We start from the raw sequence: 16140 nt of genomic DNA, 5'->3' as shown, positions 1-16140 counted from the left end.
CTAGAGACCTTTGAGAGGTGGCAATCCAGCCAAATCAGGTCTGGTGTCAGAGTGAGCTGGCCCTAACTCCAGTGCCACCCCTGGGAAATGCCTGTGTAACTTCCACTGCATATACACCCAGCCTGGGTCCTGGGAACCAGACCTCAAACACACCACCCCTTCCCCACAGGGGATGCCACCCTCTAAGCACACTCCTTTCATTTTTAGGTGTTCTAGTGGAATGCCATCCTGTAGCTTCAGCTCCAGGGTCTCAGTTCTGAATTCTGGCCCATACTCATCATCTTCCCGTAGGGGCCGTCCCTAGAAAGATTGGAGGTGGGGGATGATGGAACTTGGGTAGCCTGGTGTCTCCTTCCCAGATCTGCCCTACTTCTCAGTTCACAGAAGTAGGTGGGGCTGTGAGTAGCGCAGGCAGAGCAAGACCAGTACTTCTTGTTCAGGATGCTGCTGCCCGAGGGATCATGCTTCATGCCAGCTACCTCGGGTCACATCTCCCTAGACCCATATAGGGAGTGGATTTGCTGCCCAAGGCAAGAGCTCCATCTCTCAGAGGCCAGCCTGTAGAGAACAATGTTCCCCTCCTTAGAACATATACATGATTTATAGGCTTCTAACCCAGACCAATGTGGGGATCCCCCAAATGTGTCAGGACTCCTGAGGTTCCTTATTATACACCTCTGGCAACTTAGCCATTGACACTATTCTAGAAGTATGTACTGTGTGCCAGGCAGTGTTCTGGGATTGGGGGACTCAAGCTGGGAGTTACAGTCCCTGTCCCCAGGAGTTCCTAGGCTGCCTAGTCGTCCCTGGCAGTAAAGAGTCTCTGGCTCTGCAGTAGCAGGCACGCCCCCCCCCCCCCATCTAAGGCCCTGCCCACATGCGACAGCACTGGGGACAAGTACCCTGAGGATATTCCAGGAGTGACTGACTCAGCAACCTTCAGTTCTCCATAAACACCCACTGAGCACCTGCCAGGACAGAGGCCCTGGCTTGGAGAAGGCAGGCATTGATTCATCAGTACAGGGTCCCTGGAAATTCAGTCAGCTAGCTGCCACAGCTGAGGAGTTTCTTCACGATGTAGCTTTGGGGGCTTGGTTCCAGGGACCAGATAGAGACTCACGGCCTGGGTGACAGCTGCATGAAGTGGTAGGTGGTGACAAGAGGCAAGAGACTCCATGGGTACCAGATGCCAGGAGCTTTGACCCAGGCCATGGTCACTCAGCTCCACCTCCACCCACCTTCGCTGGTTCCTCGCTTCCACTTTTGAACACTGGGAACCCCAGAGGACCCATCTCCATTTAGTCCCTAGATGACCTAAGCCTGTCTCCAGCCATCAGTCATTCAAATGCCAACTCCCTAAGTTGGCCACTAACACATACCAATTTCTTTATGCCTATCTAGGTGACTCAATTTAACGTGCACAAGCAGTTCTCCATGCCACCTGCCTGGCCCCACAAGGGGTGGCGCCATCCTTCCAGGCTGGTTTGCTTAGAAGGTAGATGATACCAAACTAGAAGTGGGTGACTCCAGGAAGAGTGGGGAGCCCCGTTAGTACCAGCCTCATGGCCCAAAATGGGGCCAGGAAACCAAACAGGAAGCTAACTGTCCAGGTCCCAGCTGCCAAGGGCTGGGATTTCACAGGGTCTCAGGAATGGACAGAAGGAAGCCCAGCACAGGACAGAATGGAACTCTCTTTCAAGTACATAGCTCCCAGCCTGGTAGTCTGTGTCCAACCTCTGGGCCTAATGCCAAGCCCATGGCTGGGGGAGGGGCAGTTCTCTCCACCCTGCTTTCCCTGCCTAGCCCACAGCCAAACCCTGGGGAGCCACATGCATCTGGAGATCAGGTGGTTCAGCTCCACATGAGTCAGGGCTGAAACAGCCATGACTCTGAAGGAGGCCTCCTCCCCGCTCCAGCCTCCTGAGATCTAGAGTCTTAGGGTAGCTCATCTGCCCCATGGGCAGGTCTAGGCCAGGTCCTCAGGGAAACAGCCAGCCTTGACTCAGGCTCTCCTCTGGCTGCAGCTTTCAGGGAAAGGGAAGCCAGGGTGTGTGGGGGTCTCTTTAGGCAGGCACCTGAGCACAGTGAGGACCAGCAGGGAAGGAGAGGCTGCTCTGGGGCCCCAGCTTTGGAGACTGTAGGCTGACTCCTCCATTCCTGCCTAAACTTCAGCCCTTCCCTCCTGAGAGAGCTGCATGATGCTGCTCAGGGCTCGCCCTAAGGTCTTGGTTAGGCCTGAGCAAGGTAATGCCAACACTCTGGTGAAGGAAGAGCAGACTGGACATCTGGTCTGGGAAGGCAACTTGTAGGGAGGGGCTGTGCTGGGGCCCAGGTGATGGGGTGTGAGCAAAGAATGCAGTGCAGGTCGCCTCCCACCTCAGCAGACCTGGGGATGTCTTCTCTCAGCAGCCCCTCCACAGCCACTGTCTGGAAGCATGAATGAGGAGACCGTGCAACAAATACCTCTCCCCAGTTGCCCGTGTGGGTGCTACAGGCTGCATCACCCAGTGGTCCAAAGGGCTGCTTCCCCAACAGTCAGAAACTGCTGACAAAAGCCTAGGATGGAGGGGGGTGTGGGTTTAGCTCAGCAGTAGAGCGCTTGCCTAGCAAGCGCAAGGCCCTGGGTTCGAGCCTAGGATGGAACCCAGAGCATCCCGGCTCCTCCCTGTCACACCACCCTCCCAAGGCTGAGTTGATAGGAGCACACACTACTCACATTCCCTCATTCCCTACGAGGCACTGTTGTTAGTGCCTAGATGAAGAGACTGAGGTCAGTCGCAAAGTAACCTACCCACGGCCATGTCCCAAGTAGTGATGACAGCGAGATTCCAACCTGCAGCATTGCAATCTGGTTCTAAGATTCTTGGAAAAGCAGAGAGTACTTTGTTCAAGCACTGGCCATCCTTGGCCCCACCCCACAGGCATGGAGGATGTACCCGACTTCAGCTGTACTTTGTGAACACTGACAACCAGCATCCCCCATACTCTGCAGCCCCCCTGTGAGCTACAGGTCAGTCTGGATCATTCCTGAAATCCTTTGCCTGGCCCCCAAACCTCGCCTCTTCCACCCTCATCCCTGCCTGGAGGGTTTAAAAAAAGGGGATCCTTCCAATAGCCAAGAACCCCCTAACACCCCAACAATCCCAGACACACCAGGTACTTTGGGTATGAAAGTTAACAATTTTTTTTTTTTTAAACAAAACAAACCTCCAAGGGTTTAACTGGCGTCCACCTGTCCCAACCCCCCCCTCCCAAGGCCACTGTATTCAGCACTGAACTCAGGCTCAGGAAAAGGCAGCAGGTGCCTGCAGAGCAAGGAAGAAGTCTCAGGTACCAGGCACAGACTCTCCTTCCTGATCACTATCATCAGCTCCTCCCCGGGTTCCCCCCAAACATGTCAGGAAGGGCTGCGGAAAAAAGATGTCCCTTTAATAAAACGTTATCAACATATATCGTACACAAACTACAATGTATCATAATTACTTTTTTTTCCTCTCATAATTCAGAACCAGACTACAAGGTAAGAAAAAACACAGAAACAGCTACAATGTTCCCAAGAATCCGTACAAGGTCTTTTTTCAGGCAGATGGTATCTCACATAATATGATATACATGGGTCAGAAAGGGGAGGTAAGAAAACAAAGACCAGCTACAAGGGTGGGTGGGCACGAGGGGGGTGTAAATGTACAAAGAATTCAGTGTCTTCAGGGCAAGACACAAAGGTTGCCACGGGGCGAGGCCAGGGCAGCCAAGTTACCCCTCCTAGGAGGGGGTGGTTCCACCATCAGGTTTGTCGGTTTTTTGAAAATAAAAACAGGACCGGAAACATTGTCTGTCTGGTTGCTGGTGCTCCCCCCACCCCCACAGCGATGCCGAAGTCTGTCCATCCAGTTCCAAGCAAATACAGAGCGATTCTAACCAATACCCATCTTTGAAAAAGGACAAAGAGGAGAAAAAAAAGAAAACCACTTCAGCCCGCCCTGCCTGTGCACACCATGTGAGGATCTGGGGACCTGAACGTGGAGGTCAGTTCCATGCCCCAGATCGTAGCCATCCCGTTGGTGGGGCCTTCCCTACCCAGCCAGCAGGATTCTTGCCAGGAGATGGTGGGGACTGAGGGGCTGGAGGCCCCAGTGGCTGGGCACGAGAGGTCTGAAGAAGAGGCAGCCGTCCTGGAAGAGTGGTGCACGCTGGGTCACAGCGATGGTCTCTGTCAGGCAACAGCAGGCTGGGGACTCTGGGCTTTCTGGCCATAGGTTGAGGGCAGGGGTGCCGATGTGATGTGATGGCCAGCCAGAGCAAAGCAGACACCTGCATTTCCTTGCCCAGTGCAAACCCCAAAGGCCCATGTGGAAAGGGTTGACTTCTGTTCCTTTGCCCCAAACAGCTTTTGAAAGAAACCATCGATTGTAAACTGTCCAGTTTATTATTATTTTTTTTTTAGATGGCTACAACGTCAGCGTGACATCGCACACCTAGACTAGCTTTTCTGGTGGCAGGACTTGGGGACAGATGGAAGGGCTTGAGGGGTTTTCTTCCTTTTTTTTTTTGCCTTTTTTCTTTTTCCTTTTTTTTTGTTCCTTTTTTTTTTTTTTTTTTAAAGAAGAAAGCAAAAAGGTTGGGTGGGGTGGGGGTACAGGGCTTGCTAGAAGCTTCCATTAAAAAAATTTTTTTTTACCCAAAAGGAAACCCCCCAAAAAACAAATTAAAAATCCCAGCAACGGTAAAATCCCAAACAAACAAACAAACAAAAAACCCAACAAAAAGTGTCATGTACAGAAAGGTCCTTTAGGGCGAGGAGAGGGTGGATTTTTCTGGTTGTTGACTTGAAATACATTTTGAGCTCTGTCCTTCATGTTTTACGGAATAAAAAGTTTGGCCTTTTTATTGCATGTAACTAAAATTGGGAAAGGTCGGGGAGTGGATGGGAGGGGTGGAGGGGAGCAGGAGACACCCTCCCCCAGCTCCTGGTATCGACACCTCACTTCTTGCATAACTTCTGGCATCTTCTGCCTGCAATGCCGGCTCTCGGCGTCTTGGAGAGGGGGTCACACACTCATCGGGGTCACACACTCATTGTCATGCTTGGAGAATACTGCAGGGGAGAAGCAGGGGTGGGGATGGTTGTCAGGTGGGGCACGGAGGCCGAGGACTTAGCAATGTGTCAACAGCCTGCAGGCTTGGTATAGTACTGGCCAAAGCCAACTTGGGGTGCACAATGGGTAGGAGTAAGGGGAAGTCAAGGAGGCAGGAGCTAGGTGACACCCCTGGGACCAGCCTATGCCTCTTGCCAGGAACTCTGGCAGCACAGATGGCCTCTGGTTCTTATCCCTTGGAGGCAGCTCTCTGGGGAAACCAAGAGAGCAGGAACCCGGGAATGAGTGAGTCCTGGTTCCCGGAGGGTGCTGTGGGCTAGCCACAGTCCGGTGCTCTCAAGAGCTGTTTTCATCATTGAGTATGCCACAGAAGGCCACCTAGCCCTGGGCATAGAGGGCTAAGGACATCCCTGGTTGCATGATCCCATGGGGCACTGCTGTCTAACCAATCAGCTCAGAGCTTCCCCAACCATTTCTGCTTATGTATGCCACAGGCTTCCAGACTTCACACGGGCCCTCTCCCCACAGGATCAGGCAGCAGGAGACAAGAATGGGTGGCTGGGCCTCTCCAAGTGGGTGGAAAAATAACAGGTGAAAAGCAGCACAGTGAGCGGGCAGTTACAGGGTCCCCAGGCTTAAGGGAGGAATACCAGGATCCAAGCATTAGAAGAGTCAGGGGCTCTGGAGACTTACATTGTCGTTCTGGAAGGAGTGGAGGAAGTTCCCTCCCAGCTCGCCGTCATCTCGAGGGGTGCCTGGAGGATTGCTAATGCCACTTATGTTGTTAGGAGAATTCTGTGGAAAGAGACGAGGAGGTGAGCCCATGTCCCCAACAACCTAACAGACTGGGTGACAGCGAGGGAGGGGACATCAGTGTCACTCACTTTTGGAAGTCCATCTATGTCTCCTGATCCTAAAAGAGAAGAGTCCAAGTCAGGGCATTTCCTTCTTTCTTTCTCGGAGGGGAGAGTGTCGAGTACATGCAGGTACTGTTTCCATGTATGTATGTGTGCACAAGAGTGCACATTGGGGGAGGTCAGAGGTCACCTTCAGGTGCTTTCCACATGCCTTTTTGAGACAAGTTTTCTCACTGAACCTGGATTCAGCTTGCTGATTCAAATACAGATTGGCTGGCATCAAGCCTTAAGGATCCTCCTGCCTCTGCCTCCACAGCTGGCATTAGAAACATATGCCACAGTGTGCGCGGCTCTTACACGGGTGCTGAGGATCAAGTCCAGGTCCTCAGGCTTGCCGCACAAACACTACTGACCCAGCCATTCCTCAGCCTCATTTGCTCTTGAGGCAGGATCTTACCATGTGGCCCAGGCATGCCATGAATTTACCACCTCAGGATCCTGAGTGCTGAGACTAAAGACAAGCACCACCGTGCCCGGCTCTATCTTACTCAGGTCTCACGGATGTGGCTCTAGTCAGTTTCCTTTATTTCGGGTCTTATTGTGTGTGATCCAAGCTAGCCTTAAACTTGTGACCCTCCTGTCTCAGGTTCCTGAATGCTAGACTATAGTGGGTATGTGTCACCATGCCTGGCCCAGTTCAGGGGCTAGATCACTATTCTGTGGGTTTCTCCATCCTTTGAGAAGACCCTGTCTCTCCTGGCTCTGTGCATGTGAGTTGACATCATTTCTGTTTAGAGAATACCCAGTGTAGGCAGCAGGTGGCTTTGCTCAGGACTCAGGACCTTCCTAGGTGCCTGGTCAAGGCCAACACTGTTCCAAATGACTCAAGAGCTGAGGCAGAGTGGAGCACACGTGGGTGCTGGCTTACCTAAGGATCCGTTCATGTGGTGTGGCTCCATGCCGCCCATGCCGCCCATTGGGCCATCTGAGCCAGGACCCATTGGAAACTGTGGGGTAAGCAGAGCACGGTTAGAAGATCCAGGCCCTTTGCAGCCATCCTGCTTACCAAGCACTCCCAAAGACTCAGGCCTTGGGCCCCAGCTTCTTAGAAATACCACCCAGGATGCTCCAGGCTGGTGGGTCTCCTTGTGCCCAGGTGGCCAGAACAGGTTCCGTATCTTGGCCCTGGGGATGGCCCAACTGAGGGGCCCGGCTGTATGGACCAGTCAAATAAGCAAACTCAGGGGAAAGGAACCAGACAAAGGCCACCAGGTTCCACGCACATGCAGCCCACCCGCCAGTTTCTTGGGTCTCCTCACAGTGCTTGACCCACTCCTGGGTAAATGTCTGAATCAGCAGCCATTATTGCCCAGGAACGTATCTTGACTCCGCATAGACTCCTGGGGCAGAGGTGAAGCTGAGTAGAGCAGGGCTGCCTATCATGGGGTTATCCCTCAGACATGGGACGTTTCAGGGGCAATGAGGAATCCACTCCATCCCGTCTGCCACTCTCAAGCCCACCTCAGGAAGGAAGGCACACAAGGCCACATCACTGGAGAGACAATGCCTGTGATGCTGACTGGGGAGTGTTGGGGGGTGTGGGGGGTGTTGGGGTATGTGTTAGATGTGACAGAGGGAGGACCATGTTGGGCCACACCTGTGTCACAGCCACCCATCAGGAGAGTGGCTGGTTGAGTTCCAAACACAGCCACAGACAGGGCAGGAGCAGCTTCAGAGACTGGCAGGGATATCAGAATGGGCTGCCCAGAGGAGGTAGCACAGCCTTAGCAGGAATGAACAGACTCTGGGCAGACAGAACAGGTTGCAGAAGCCATTCCAGACCCACTGTGTGGGCAACAGACCGCGAGACAGGAGGCATAGTGGAGAGCTGGTGGAGAGCTGGTGTGCACAGGGCCTGCAGTCTTGAATAATGGCAGGGCAGGGCTGGGTGTCAGCCACTTCCTGAACACAGGGGTTCAGTTCTTTGTCACCTTTCCAAGAACATTGTGGCAGCAAATTCATGCTAATGAACCCAAATGATACAAAGATGAAGGGATCTCCTAGGACACAGCTGTCCCAGACCAAAAAGTGTCTGAAGTTGCTAACATTATACATACATTACACATACATCCAAATATATGCCATTATTCTAACTCAGATATAACCAATATATAAAAATCAGTTTTATTTTGTTGTCTTTTTTTTTTTTTTGCCAGAGCTGAGGACCGAACCCAGGGCCTTGTGTTTGCTAGGCAAGCAAACTACCACTGAGCTAAAGATCCCCAACCCCCATTTTTTTTTTTTTTTTGGATACAGGACATATGTAACCCTGGCTACTGCTAAAATCAGAGACCTAACTACCTCTGCCTCCCAAGTGTTGGATAAAGACATACACCAACCTGTCTGTCTCCAAATCAGGTAATTTTGAAATTACATATTATTATTTATTTCCACCTATTGCTTTAATAACATAAAAACATTCATCTATCATACAACTGATCCATTCTATTTATGGTTGGGCAACTACCACATCAACTTTAGGACACTTACATCATCACCCTGACCCTAAGCTCAGCAATGGTCAATCTGCATCATCTCTATGGATTTGCCTACTTTGAACATGGCACCCCATGGCCTTCAGTGGCCAGTGTTAACCTCTTAGCACATTTCCAAGGATCCCTCATGTTCCTGCTCAAATATGTACTGTGCTTCTTCTTATGGACTGAAGTCCAGGGCAGAGCTCTGCCATGCACATCTGTTCACCACACACTCAGGCTGTTTCCACTTCTGGCAGGTACACCCGAGTGCAGCTGCTGGGTCCCGCAGCCATCCGTTCCACCCTCCTTAACATTGCAGGCTGCTGCTCTTTAGTGGCTGCACATCTGACATTCCTACAGCAGTGAGTGAGGGCTCCTTCCTCTATTTCAGCCCCAACAATAGTCACTGCCCAAGCTTTTGAGCACAGCCATCTTCCTGTTATGAAGAACCACCTCACGGTGTTTTAACCTGCGTTCCTTAACAGCTTCTTCGTGTACTTATGGCCTGCTTGCACAATTCTGGAGAAACATCTATTCAGATGTTTGTCCCATGTCCTAACTAGGCTGTCTTTTATTACTGACTTGTCAGAGTTCCTCACCTATTTTAAATTAAAGTCTTTTATCGGGTAGATTTTCTCCACTCTGTACATTTTGTTTAACCTTCTCCTTGTCCTCTCTTGAGATGACTTAGTACCAGCTGTCTTGATCAGCCCTGCCTTCCTGGGATCGAGTCATCTTCCTGCTTCAGCCTCTGAAGCAGCCACACCTTCAGGCACACACCAACGCACCTGGCTTCAAGTTTTCTTTTTTTTTTTTTTTTTTGTGGGGGTGGGAGGTATTTTTAATTATGTCTATGGGTGTGTGTATACATGGCTTTTGTGCACACACGTGTGGAGGTGAATGCGTATGCCCGCATAGAAAGCTAGAGGTCATGGTTAAGAGTTTCCTCTGCTCTTCACCTTGGTGTTTAAACGAGTCTCTCCCTGAGCTGGGGGCTTCTCTGTTCACCGAGACTGGCTGACCTGTGAACTGTGAGCCTACTCCCACCTGCCCAGTGCTGGCAGTACAGGCACATGCACGTGTCCAGCTTTAAAAACAACGAATAAGCCCCAGGAGTTCTGGGAGACTGAACATGTTCCCAAGCCCATTTTTGTGTGCTGGGTGAGGAGGGTAGCCACCTCATTGACTTGCCTATGTGTGCCGCTGGTCCCAGCCCCACGCTAGTCTATATTGGTTAACTTTCTAATACAGAAACACCATTACTTAAACAAAATAGGACTAGTTAACAGTAGCAATTAGTAGTCAGGTAGGTTAAAGAGATGTCATGCATGAGGAAACTATATTTTCGATAATGCCTCTGTCTTGACATGTCTAACCTTCCATCGACCTCTGCTTCCTTCCTCAAAACTGCTGGGCCATCCTCCTTTATAATGACATTCCTGCACATGATGGCCAGCAATTCCAAACACTAGCACACATAGGACATATGTCCTACTCAATTAAACCTCTTTTTCACACGAGGATACTTGAACCTGTGAGATTCAAGTTGAGTTCCAAATAAGGCCGTTTTAATAAAAGAAACTGAGAGTTCTATTTAACATGGCTGCCCTTGACCAGGGCATTTTCTGAGTTCTTCATTTCTGGAAAACTATGTCACTCTTGTACAGTGTGAGGTTTAGCGCGACCACCCAGGTGAGTACACGTTTTCCTTTTTATTCTATCCCTTTTCTCACCCTTTCTCACCAGATTTCCAGATTAGATGTGGATATCCTTCTTGGCACACTTTTGCTTTTCTGTTTTGAGACCTGGTTTTTGCTATATAGCCCTGGCTGATCTCGAGCTTACTATGTTGCTTCGGTTGGCCTACAACACATGGCAATCCTCCTGCCTCTCTGCCTCCTGTGTGTAGGATTATAGGTGTGAGTCACCACACCGGCTCGTCTCATCTTAAAAACTATGAGTTATGGGGTAATTTTTTGTTTGTTTGTCTTGGTTTGTTTTTTTGAGACAGGGTTTCTCTGTGTATCTTTGGCTTTCGCAGAACTGGCTTTGTAGACCTGGCTGACCTTGAACTCAAGATCTGCATGCCCATCTCCTGAGTGCTGGGATTAAAGGCACACACTGTCAACACACCTAGCAAAAATACTGAGGTGTGTGGGTTTTTGTTTGTTATTATGATTTTGAGACAGGGTTTCTCTGTATAGTCCCAGCTGTCCTGGAACTCACTCTATAGACCAGGCTGGCTTCAAACTCAGAGATCCACCTGCCTCTGCCTTCAAAGTGCTGGGTTTAAAGGCATGCACCATCATTGCTTGGCAAAAACATTTGAGTTTTTAAAGCCAACATTTACCAACTTTTCTGTGGTTGCCAGCGATGACTGTCATTTTACAGGTATACAAGAGGCATATTCTCGAGAGGCAGGGGGGTGAAGACAGGGTTTCTCTTTGTAGACTAGGCTAGCCTCAAACTCAAGAGATCCTTCTGCCCCCCCCCCCCACCTCCCCAAGTACTGGGTTTAAAGGTGTGTGCCATAACACCCGGCTGGCATTCTCTATTTCAAGGAAGTAAAATTTGCATGAAGTCTTTCTGTAAAGTGCCAAGTGACTTAAACTTTCAACCAGAAGTGTGGTACAAGGGATGTGAGATGCTTTTGTTTCATTGGTGAGGGGTTTCAGATGAATTTGCCAAGAACGATATTAAAACTGTTTGCTGAACATGCAGATCAATGAGCAAACTCGAGCTAGATTTAATAAGAGAACAGCTCTGCTTTCTGTAATTTCATTAAAACTCTCATGGAAATCAAGATAATGTAGAATTCCTGTTCTTAAGTCAAAGGACCTAGCAGGAAATTGTCCTTTGTTTTGTTTTCTTGGGTGGTGTTGGGGATCGAACCCAGGGTCTTCTGCGTTTGAGGCACATGTGTTCTAACCCTGAACTGCACACTCAGTATGCAGTCTTGTGTTACAATGATGTGAGGTGTCACTGGTATACTGTGGAGAGCACAGCTGTGCCCAAGGGGCTGGGACCTCTGTTATCAAAATCCCTTCCCTTTGGTCCACACACAGGACTTCCGTTATAACCACAAGAGCTGGAACACAACTGTCTTGGTTACAGTGTGATCAGGGAATGGGGCGATGGGGGTGCTCAGTCAGACACGAGAACTCTTTCTGAAGAACAAAAGGAGCTTTCGGTTCAGGAGGATGTGCCAGTAGCCAGAGACTTGGGAGAGAGTGTGCTTCCCCAGCCCCTCTCTGACTAAGCCTAAGTCCCTGTCTACATGCAAAGTAATGTTCTTGAGTGTCCTCAGCCAGTTGTGTGCCTTTCCACTTGTCAGAAAAACAAGGGTCATTTCATTTAGCTTTCTCTTTGGTGCTGGCTGGGTCCCACTGGAGCCGGCTCCGTCACAGTTCATCGTCCCAATGACCTCAACTCCTAAACCCATGGTCACAGTATTCATAATGTTAAATGCAAGCCCAGTACCACCTTGATGCCACAGCCCTGATAACACAGCCTGAGTGATGCCCACCAGCACCCATAGTCTGGGAAAATGCAATGATGATGACTGTAGGTGACGGATGATCTAAGCCATGTCCCTCTGACTTCACCAGTGTTTTCCACCCTGTGCAGTGGCCTGTATGGGTTTAGTGCTCTTTCCACCCAACCATCTATATCCACAGCTACAAAAGCGGACTTATGCCTGGGGTACCTCAGGATACAGAGATTCTAGTGTTAAAATCTGGATGAACGACAACCCCAGTGAAGGGCAGCCAGGCTAGTGGGTGGGGAGGAAGGCTGGATAATAGGGAGATTCCCATATTTATTCAACATGTGGCCCTGGCAAGAGAGGCAGGCCAAAGAGCGTGACCTCTGGAAGGCTGCTGGGAGATAGAATGTATTCAGTATCTAGTGCTAATGGTGCAGCTGAGGTCAGGAGGAGAGCAGTGCTTACTGTACACAAGGTCCTGGACGCATACCTTACCAACAGACAGACAAATGTGTGCTGTCTTCAGCGCAGGGTGGCCTCTGTGAGGGGATCTGACACCTGCGGTGATTCTTGTATGTCTTAAGAGGGTCCCAAGGCTACCTCCTCTCCAAGCCCAGAGCACCCCAGGACCAACACATGACCAGCACCTTCCAGAGGTGAGTGGGATGATGACCTGGCTGTACAGCATGGCATGGGAAGCCCCATATAGTGTGCTAAGGGGACTTGGCACTGGGCACAGGCGAATGAGAAGCAAGGTAGGTGGCATTCCAGATGAGAGGACAGCCGGAGTAGAGGTAAACAGCTGCCATGTTGGCAATGCCATGGGTGAGGCAAGTCCCCAAAGGCACATCTCAGGTTTCACCCTTAGCTAGAATGCTCAGGAACCAGGGAAGATGGGAGAGAGGGACTCCCCAAGGTGGTACAGCCAGTCAGAAGAATGGGCACTAAGCCAAAGGGCCCTGCAGCCTGTGGCTCTCCCTTGCCAGCATCCTCACACCTGAGCAGAGGGTGAGCCTTGCCTCTCCCACCCCCACTAGCGGTAAGATTGGGGCTGACTTGCCCAAGAGGTAATCGCTTTTCTGATGGTTTCTTTTATTCATCGTTGGTAACAAATGGCTGAAATCAATTACACGTGCTTTCCCCTCAGCTGATGAAGTTAATTATGATTTGTTATGGTATCTGGTATGTAAATGAGCAGAAGGCAGACTCACGTTGGACCGGCTGCCTCCAGGCGGCACAGGATTAATCATTGTGTAGATGTTGTCACTGGAATTTGTTGAATCTGTAGAATAGTGGGAGCCAGAGAGTCGAGGTGATTAATTTATTTCTTAATTAAAACAAACTCGTGGCACTTGAACTCATTCTTTTGTATTTTATCACCTAAAATTTCTTCTAAGTATCACCATCTTCTGGGTAATTTGTATTTAATGAAGATTCACAAAGTTTTTAATCACAGAAAATTCAACTGTGAAAACCACTCAACCACAAACCCAAGAATTTCAGGGTGTCTGGGCAGCAGGGCGGGTACAGCACAGGGGACTTCAGATCTGATCCACTGGCTTACTAAGGACACAAGGACACACCTGTGCTGCCTCTCAGCTCCACCCAGGGAAAGAAAACATAGCAAGTTACCCAGACCCACTCTGCTAGGCTGAGGGGTAAGGAGGCAGGGCTGGGGCTGGGGCCGCATTAACATACGGAGTGGGTTAACGTGACCCAGTCTGAATGTAGGTCATGCCGCTCATCAATGCTGCAGAGGGGGAGCTGGAGCGGGAGCTGGCTGCAGCCGCAGCCAGCTCCACCCCTGCAGCTGAGCAGATTTCCTTTATAGGGAGCTGGAAGGGGAGGCTCCGGCCACACCCCACCTAGCCAGGAAAGTCTCCTCAGGAAATCAGCTAACAGTGTTCTCTTAGGAACAGGAATTCTTCCTCTATTTTGGGCTGGGTAGGGGATGGATGCTGCACGCCTTCTGGCTGACTGCAATGCTATTCTTAGCGAGTAGACAGATAATTCTGACACTGTGTATGTGCATGTGTGCACCTGCCCTCGTGTGCACACTTGCCCTCTCTAGATAAAAGAAACAGGGAAAGGAGATCTCTTATGCAAAGGACCAGAAGCCTAGAGATGTGGAATCTCAGGGAGCCTTAGAATCCTGGTTCCAAGTTGCCAGGGCCCCAAAGACCCTTTCTAAGTCACCTAGGGCAAAGAAACCTTGTCCCTGACCTCAGCTAAACCTTGTTCTTTACCAACCAGTATAAAGGAGCACATGATGGGTCACCTGACTGAGGCCACACAATGAGTTAGTGATAGCAAGGGCTCACAGCCCTTAAATCCCTAGGTGTCTGTGCCTGGTAGAGGAAGCACTACTCTGGAAGCAGTGACCGGAAGGCCACGATCTGCAACAGAGCCCTCAGGGTCACACAGCACCCCACCCCCATGGGTTCTTCCTTTCCCCTCAAGCCCTCTTACCTGCAGGACTAGGCATGATGGGGGTCCCTGGAGGGCCGCCACCACCAGGGGGTCCCTGAGATGAGATAAAAGCTGTCATCAGTAACCTGTGGCGATAAGAGGCTTGGGGAGGCCTCCATGCTACCTGCCAGTGCCTGGGCAAGCCTGGCCCTGCCTGGTGCCGAGCACCTCATGCACACAGAATTGGAGCATACAAGCCTGAAGGAAGCTGGACTTACATTCTTCCTCCCAAGCCAAGAGGCATCAGTGGTGGATGTGTGCACACCAACGAGTGAAAGCCAGAGGCACTAAGTGGGAATACACAGCCTGCTGGGTAGCCACTCAGAAGGAGACCCCTCCTGGGTCAGGTATGGAGAAATTTGGGCCACTCTGGGCCTGTACAGATACCTAAACACTGATGGCAGAAGTCTAGCAATCTGGATCTTGGGCTCAGGGGTATTCTCACAAGGAACATAGCAGACCCCGAGTGGCCCTCATGCCTGGCAGCTGGCTATTTGTACCGGATAGTCAAAACCCGTAGCTGCACTTACCACGTAGGTACCGGGTGATGAAGAGGAGTACGGGATCTGCAAAGAAGATTTAGGAGCCATGGATTGGAGCTGCCTTCCCTGGCAGACAAGTATTGTGCCCTTTTGCTCCCAAACCCACTCTTAGGAGAGGCTTGGGGACCCAGTGAATTAGTAGCCCGGTCAGTTTCCAGAGGAGGAGGCCTGAGACATGAGTGACGCCATAATGCACTGGTCCTGGGGACTGGTCTCGTCCTGCAGTCTTTAGTAAAGCCTGAGAGTAGGGTCCCAGGAGGTCTTCCACTTGGAAGTGTGGAAGAGAGCAATAACCACAGCCACCCACACCTTTTCCTCCCAGCTTGTCTACACTGAGCCCCTTAATCATTCCCCTCAATGTGGGACACCAGACCCTCTTCTCTGGACAAATGATGCACCTGGAGCCCGGGCTCTCAGCTGGTCCAGATGAGCCTCTGCAGGGCAGGACCACCTTTGAGGATGCCAGCACACTGCCCTTGGGCTCCTCCCACATGAGCCTTCTTCTCAAAGGCACCAGGTGGAACCCTACTGCACCTCTCCCTCCTGACGCCGCTTCCTGGGGACACGAGTTACCCTGTGCCCACACCTCTCTCCTGGAAAATGGTGTCCCACCAGACCTGGATACTCACTGAGTTAGCACTGTTGGGATTGGGCCAGGGTCTGCCAGCTCCTGGGCCCCTGAGGGAGGAGAGATGGACACAATGAAGGTGGGTGCTACAGACCTTACAGAGTGGAGCCGGCAGGGGCAGGGGGGCAGATGACATCAGTACAGGAAGTCTTAGAGGCCATCTGACTCTGGGTGGTGATGGGCACTCCTCCAAACTTGATGTAAAATTTGTAAATCATATCATATTTATAAAATGACATATAAAAGACTTCCTGCTTTTCCCTAGGAAGATACGCCCCAGACTCTCATACAGTCCTGGAGTTGAGGGGTTAAATCTTGGATCAGCCACTGAAGCTGTGCAAGTCTGAGGAAGTCACTCTACCTCTCTGTGCCTCAGGGACATCACAGGCAGGGAATAGCCATGCCCTTGCAGGTGTAGCCTGAATAATGAGCGTGTCCAACACTGTGCCTGGCACACAACACTGTATAAGGCAGAGCTTTCATCCTAATGATGAGCAAACTGAGGCCCAGAGAGGCACCAGTGACTC

The 16140-nt window shown here is 50.8% G+C and overlaps 1 protein-coding gene across 3 annotated transcripts in view; it reads right to left on the bottom strand.

The window, feature by feature from the left end:
- Nucleotides 1-3406: 3406 nt before the first annotated feature.
- Nucleotides 3407-16140, bottom strand: part of Ssbp3 (single stranded DNA binding protein 3) — a 146793-nt gene continuing 134059 nt past the window's right edge. For 2 of the 3 annotated variants that reach the window (XM_036178525.1, XM_036178524.1), the window contains 8 exons: nt 15615-15663; nt 14974-15009; nt 14444-14498; nt 13186-13256; nt 6882-6960; nt 5981-6009; nt 5790-5891; nt 3407-5095 (listed from right to left, as the gene is read on the bottom strand). In XM_036178525.1, coding sequence (XP_036034418.1) covers nt 5066-5095; nt 5790-5891; nt 5981-6009; nt 6882-6960; nt 13186-13256; nt 14444-14498; nt 14974-15009; nt 15615-15663 — 451 coding nt within the window. In that variant the 3' untranslated portion in view covers nt 3407-5065. The remainder of the gene's footprint in view (nt 5096-5789; nt 5892-5980; nt 6010-6881; nt 6961-13185; nt 13257-14443; nt 14499-14973; nt 15010-15614; nt 15664-16140) is intronic. The other variant, XM_036178523.1, reaches the window with a different exon arrangement.

Source organism: Onychomys torridus, chromosome 2 (genome assembly GCF_903995425.1).
Source record: "Onychomys torridus chromosome 2, mOncTor1.1, whole genome shotgun sequence".
Classification (NCBI taxonomy): Eukaryota; Metazoa; Chordata; class Mammalia; order Rodentia; family Cricetidae; genus Onychomys; species Onychomys torridus.
This window is presented reverse-complemented; position numbering and strand designations above follow the sequence as displayed.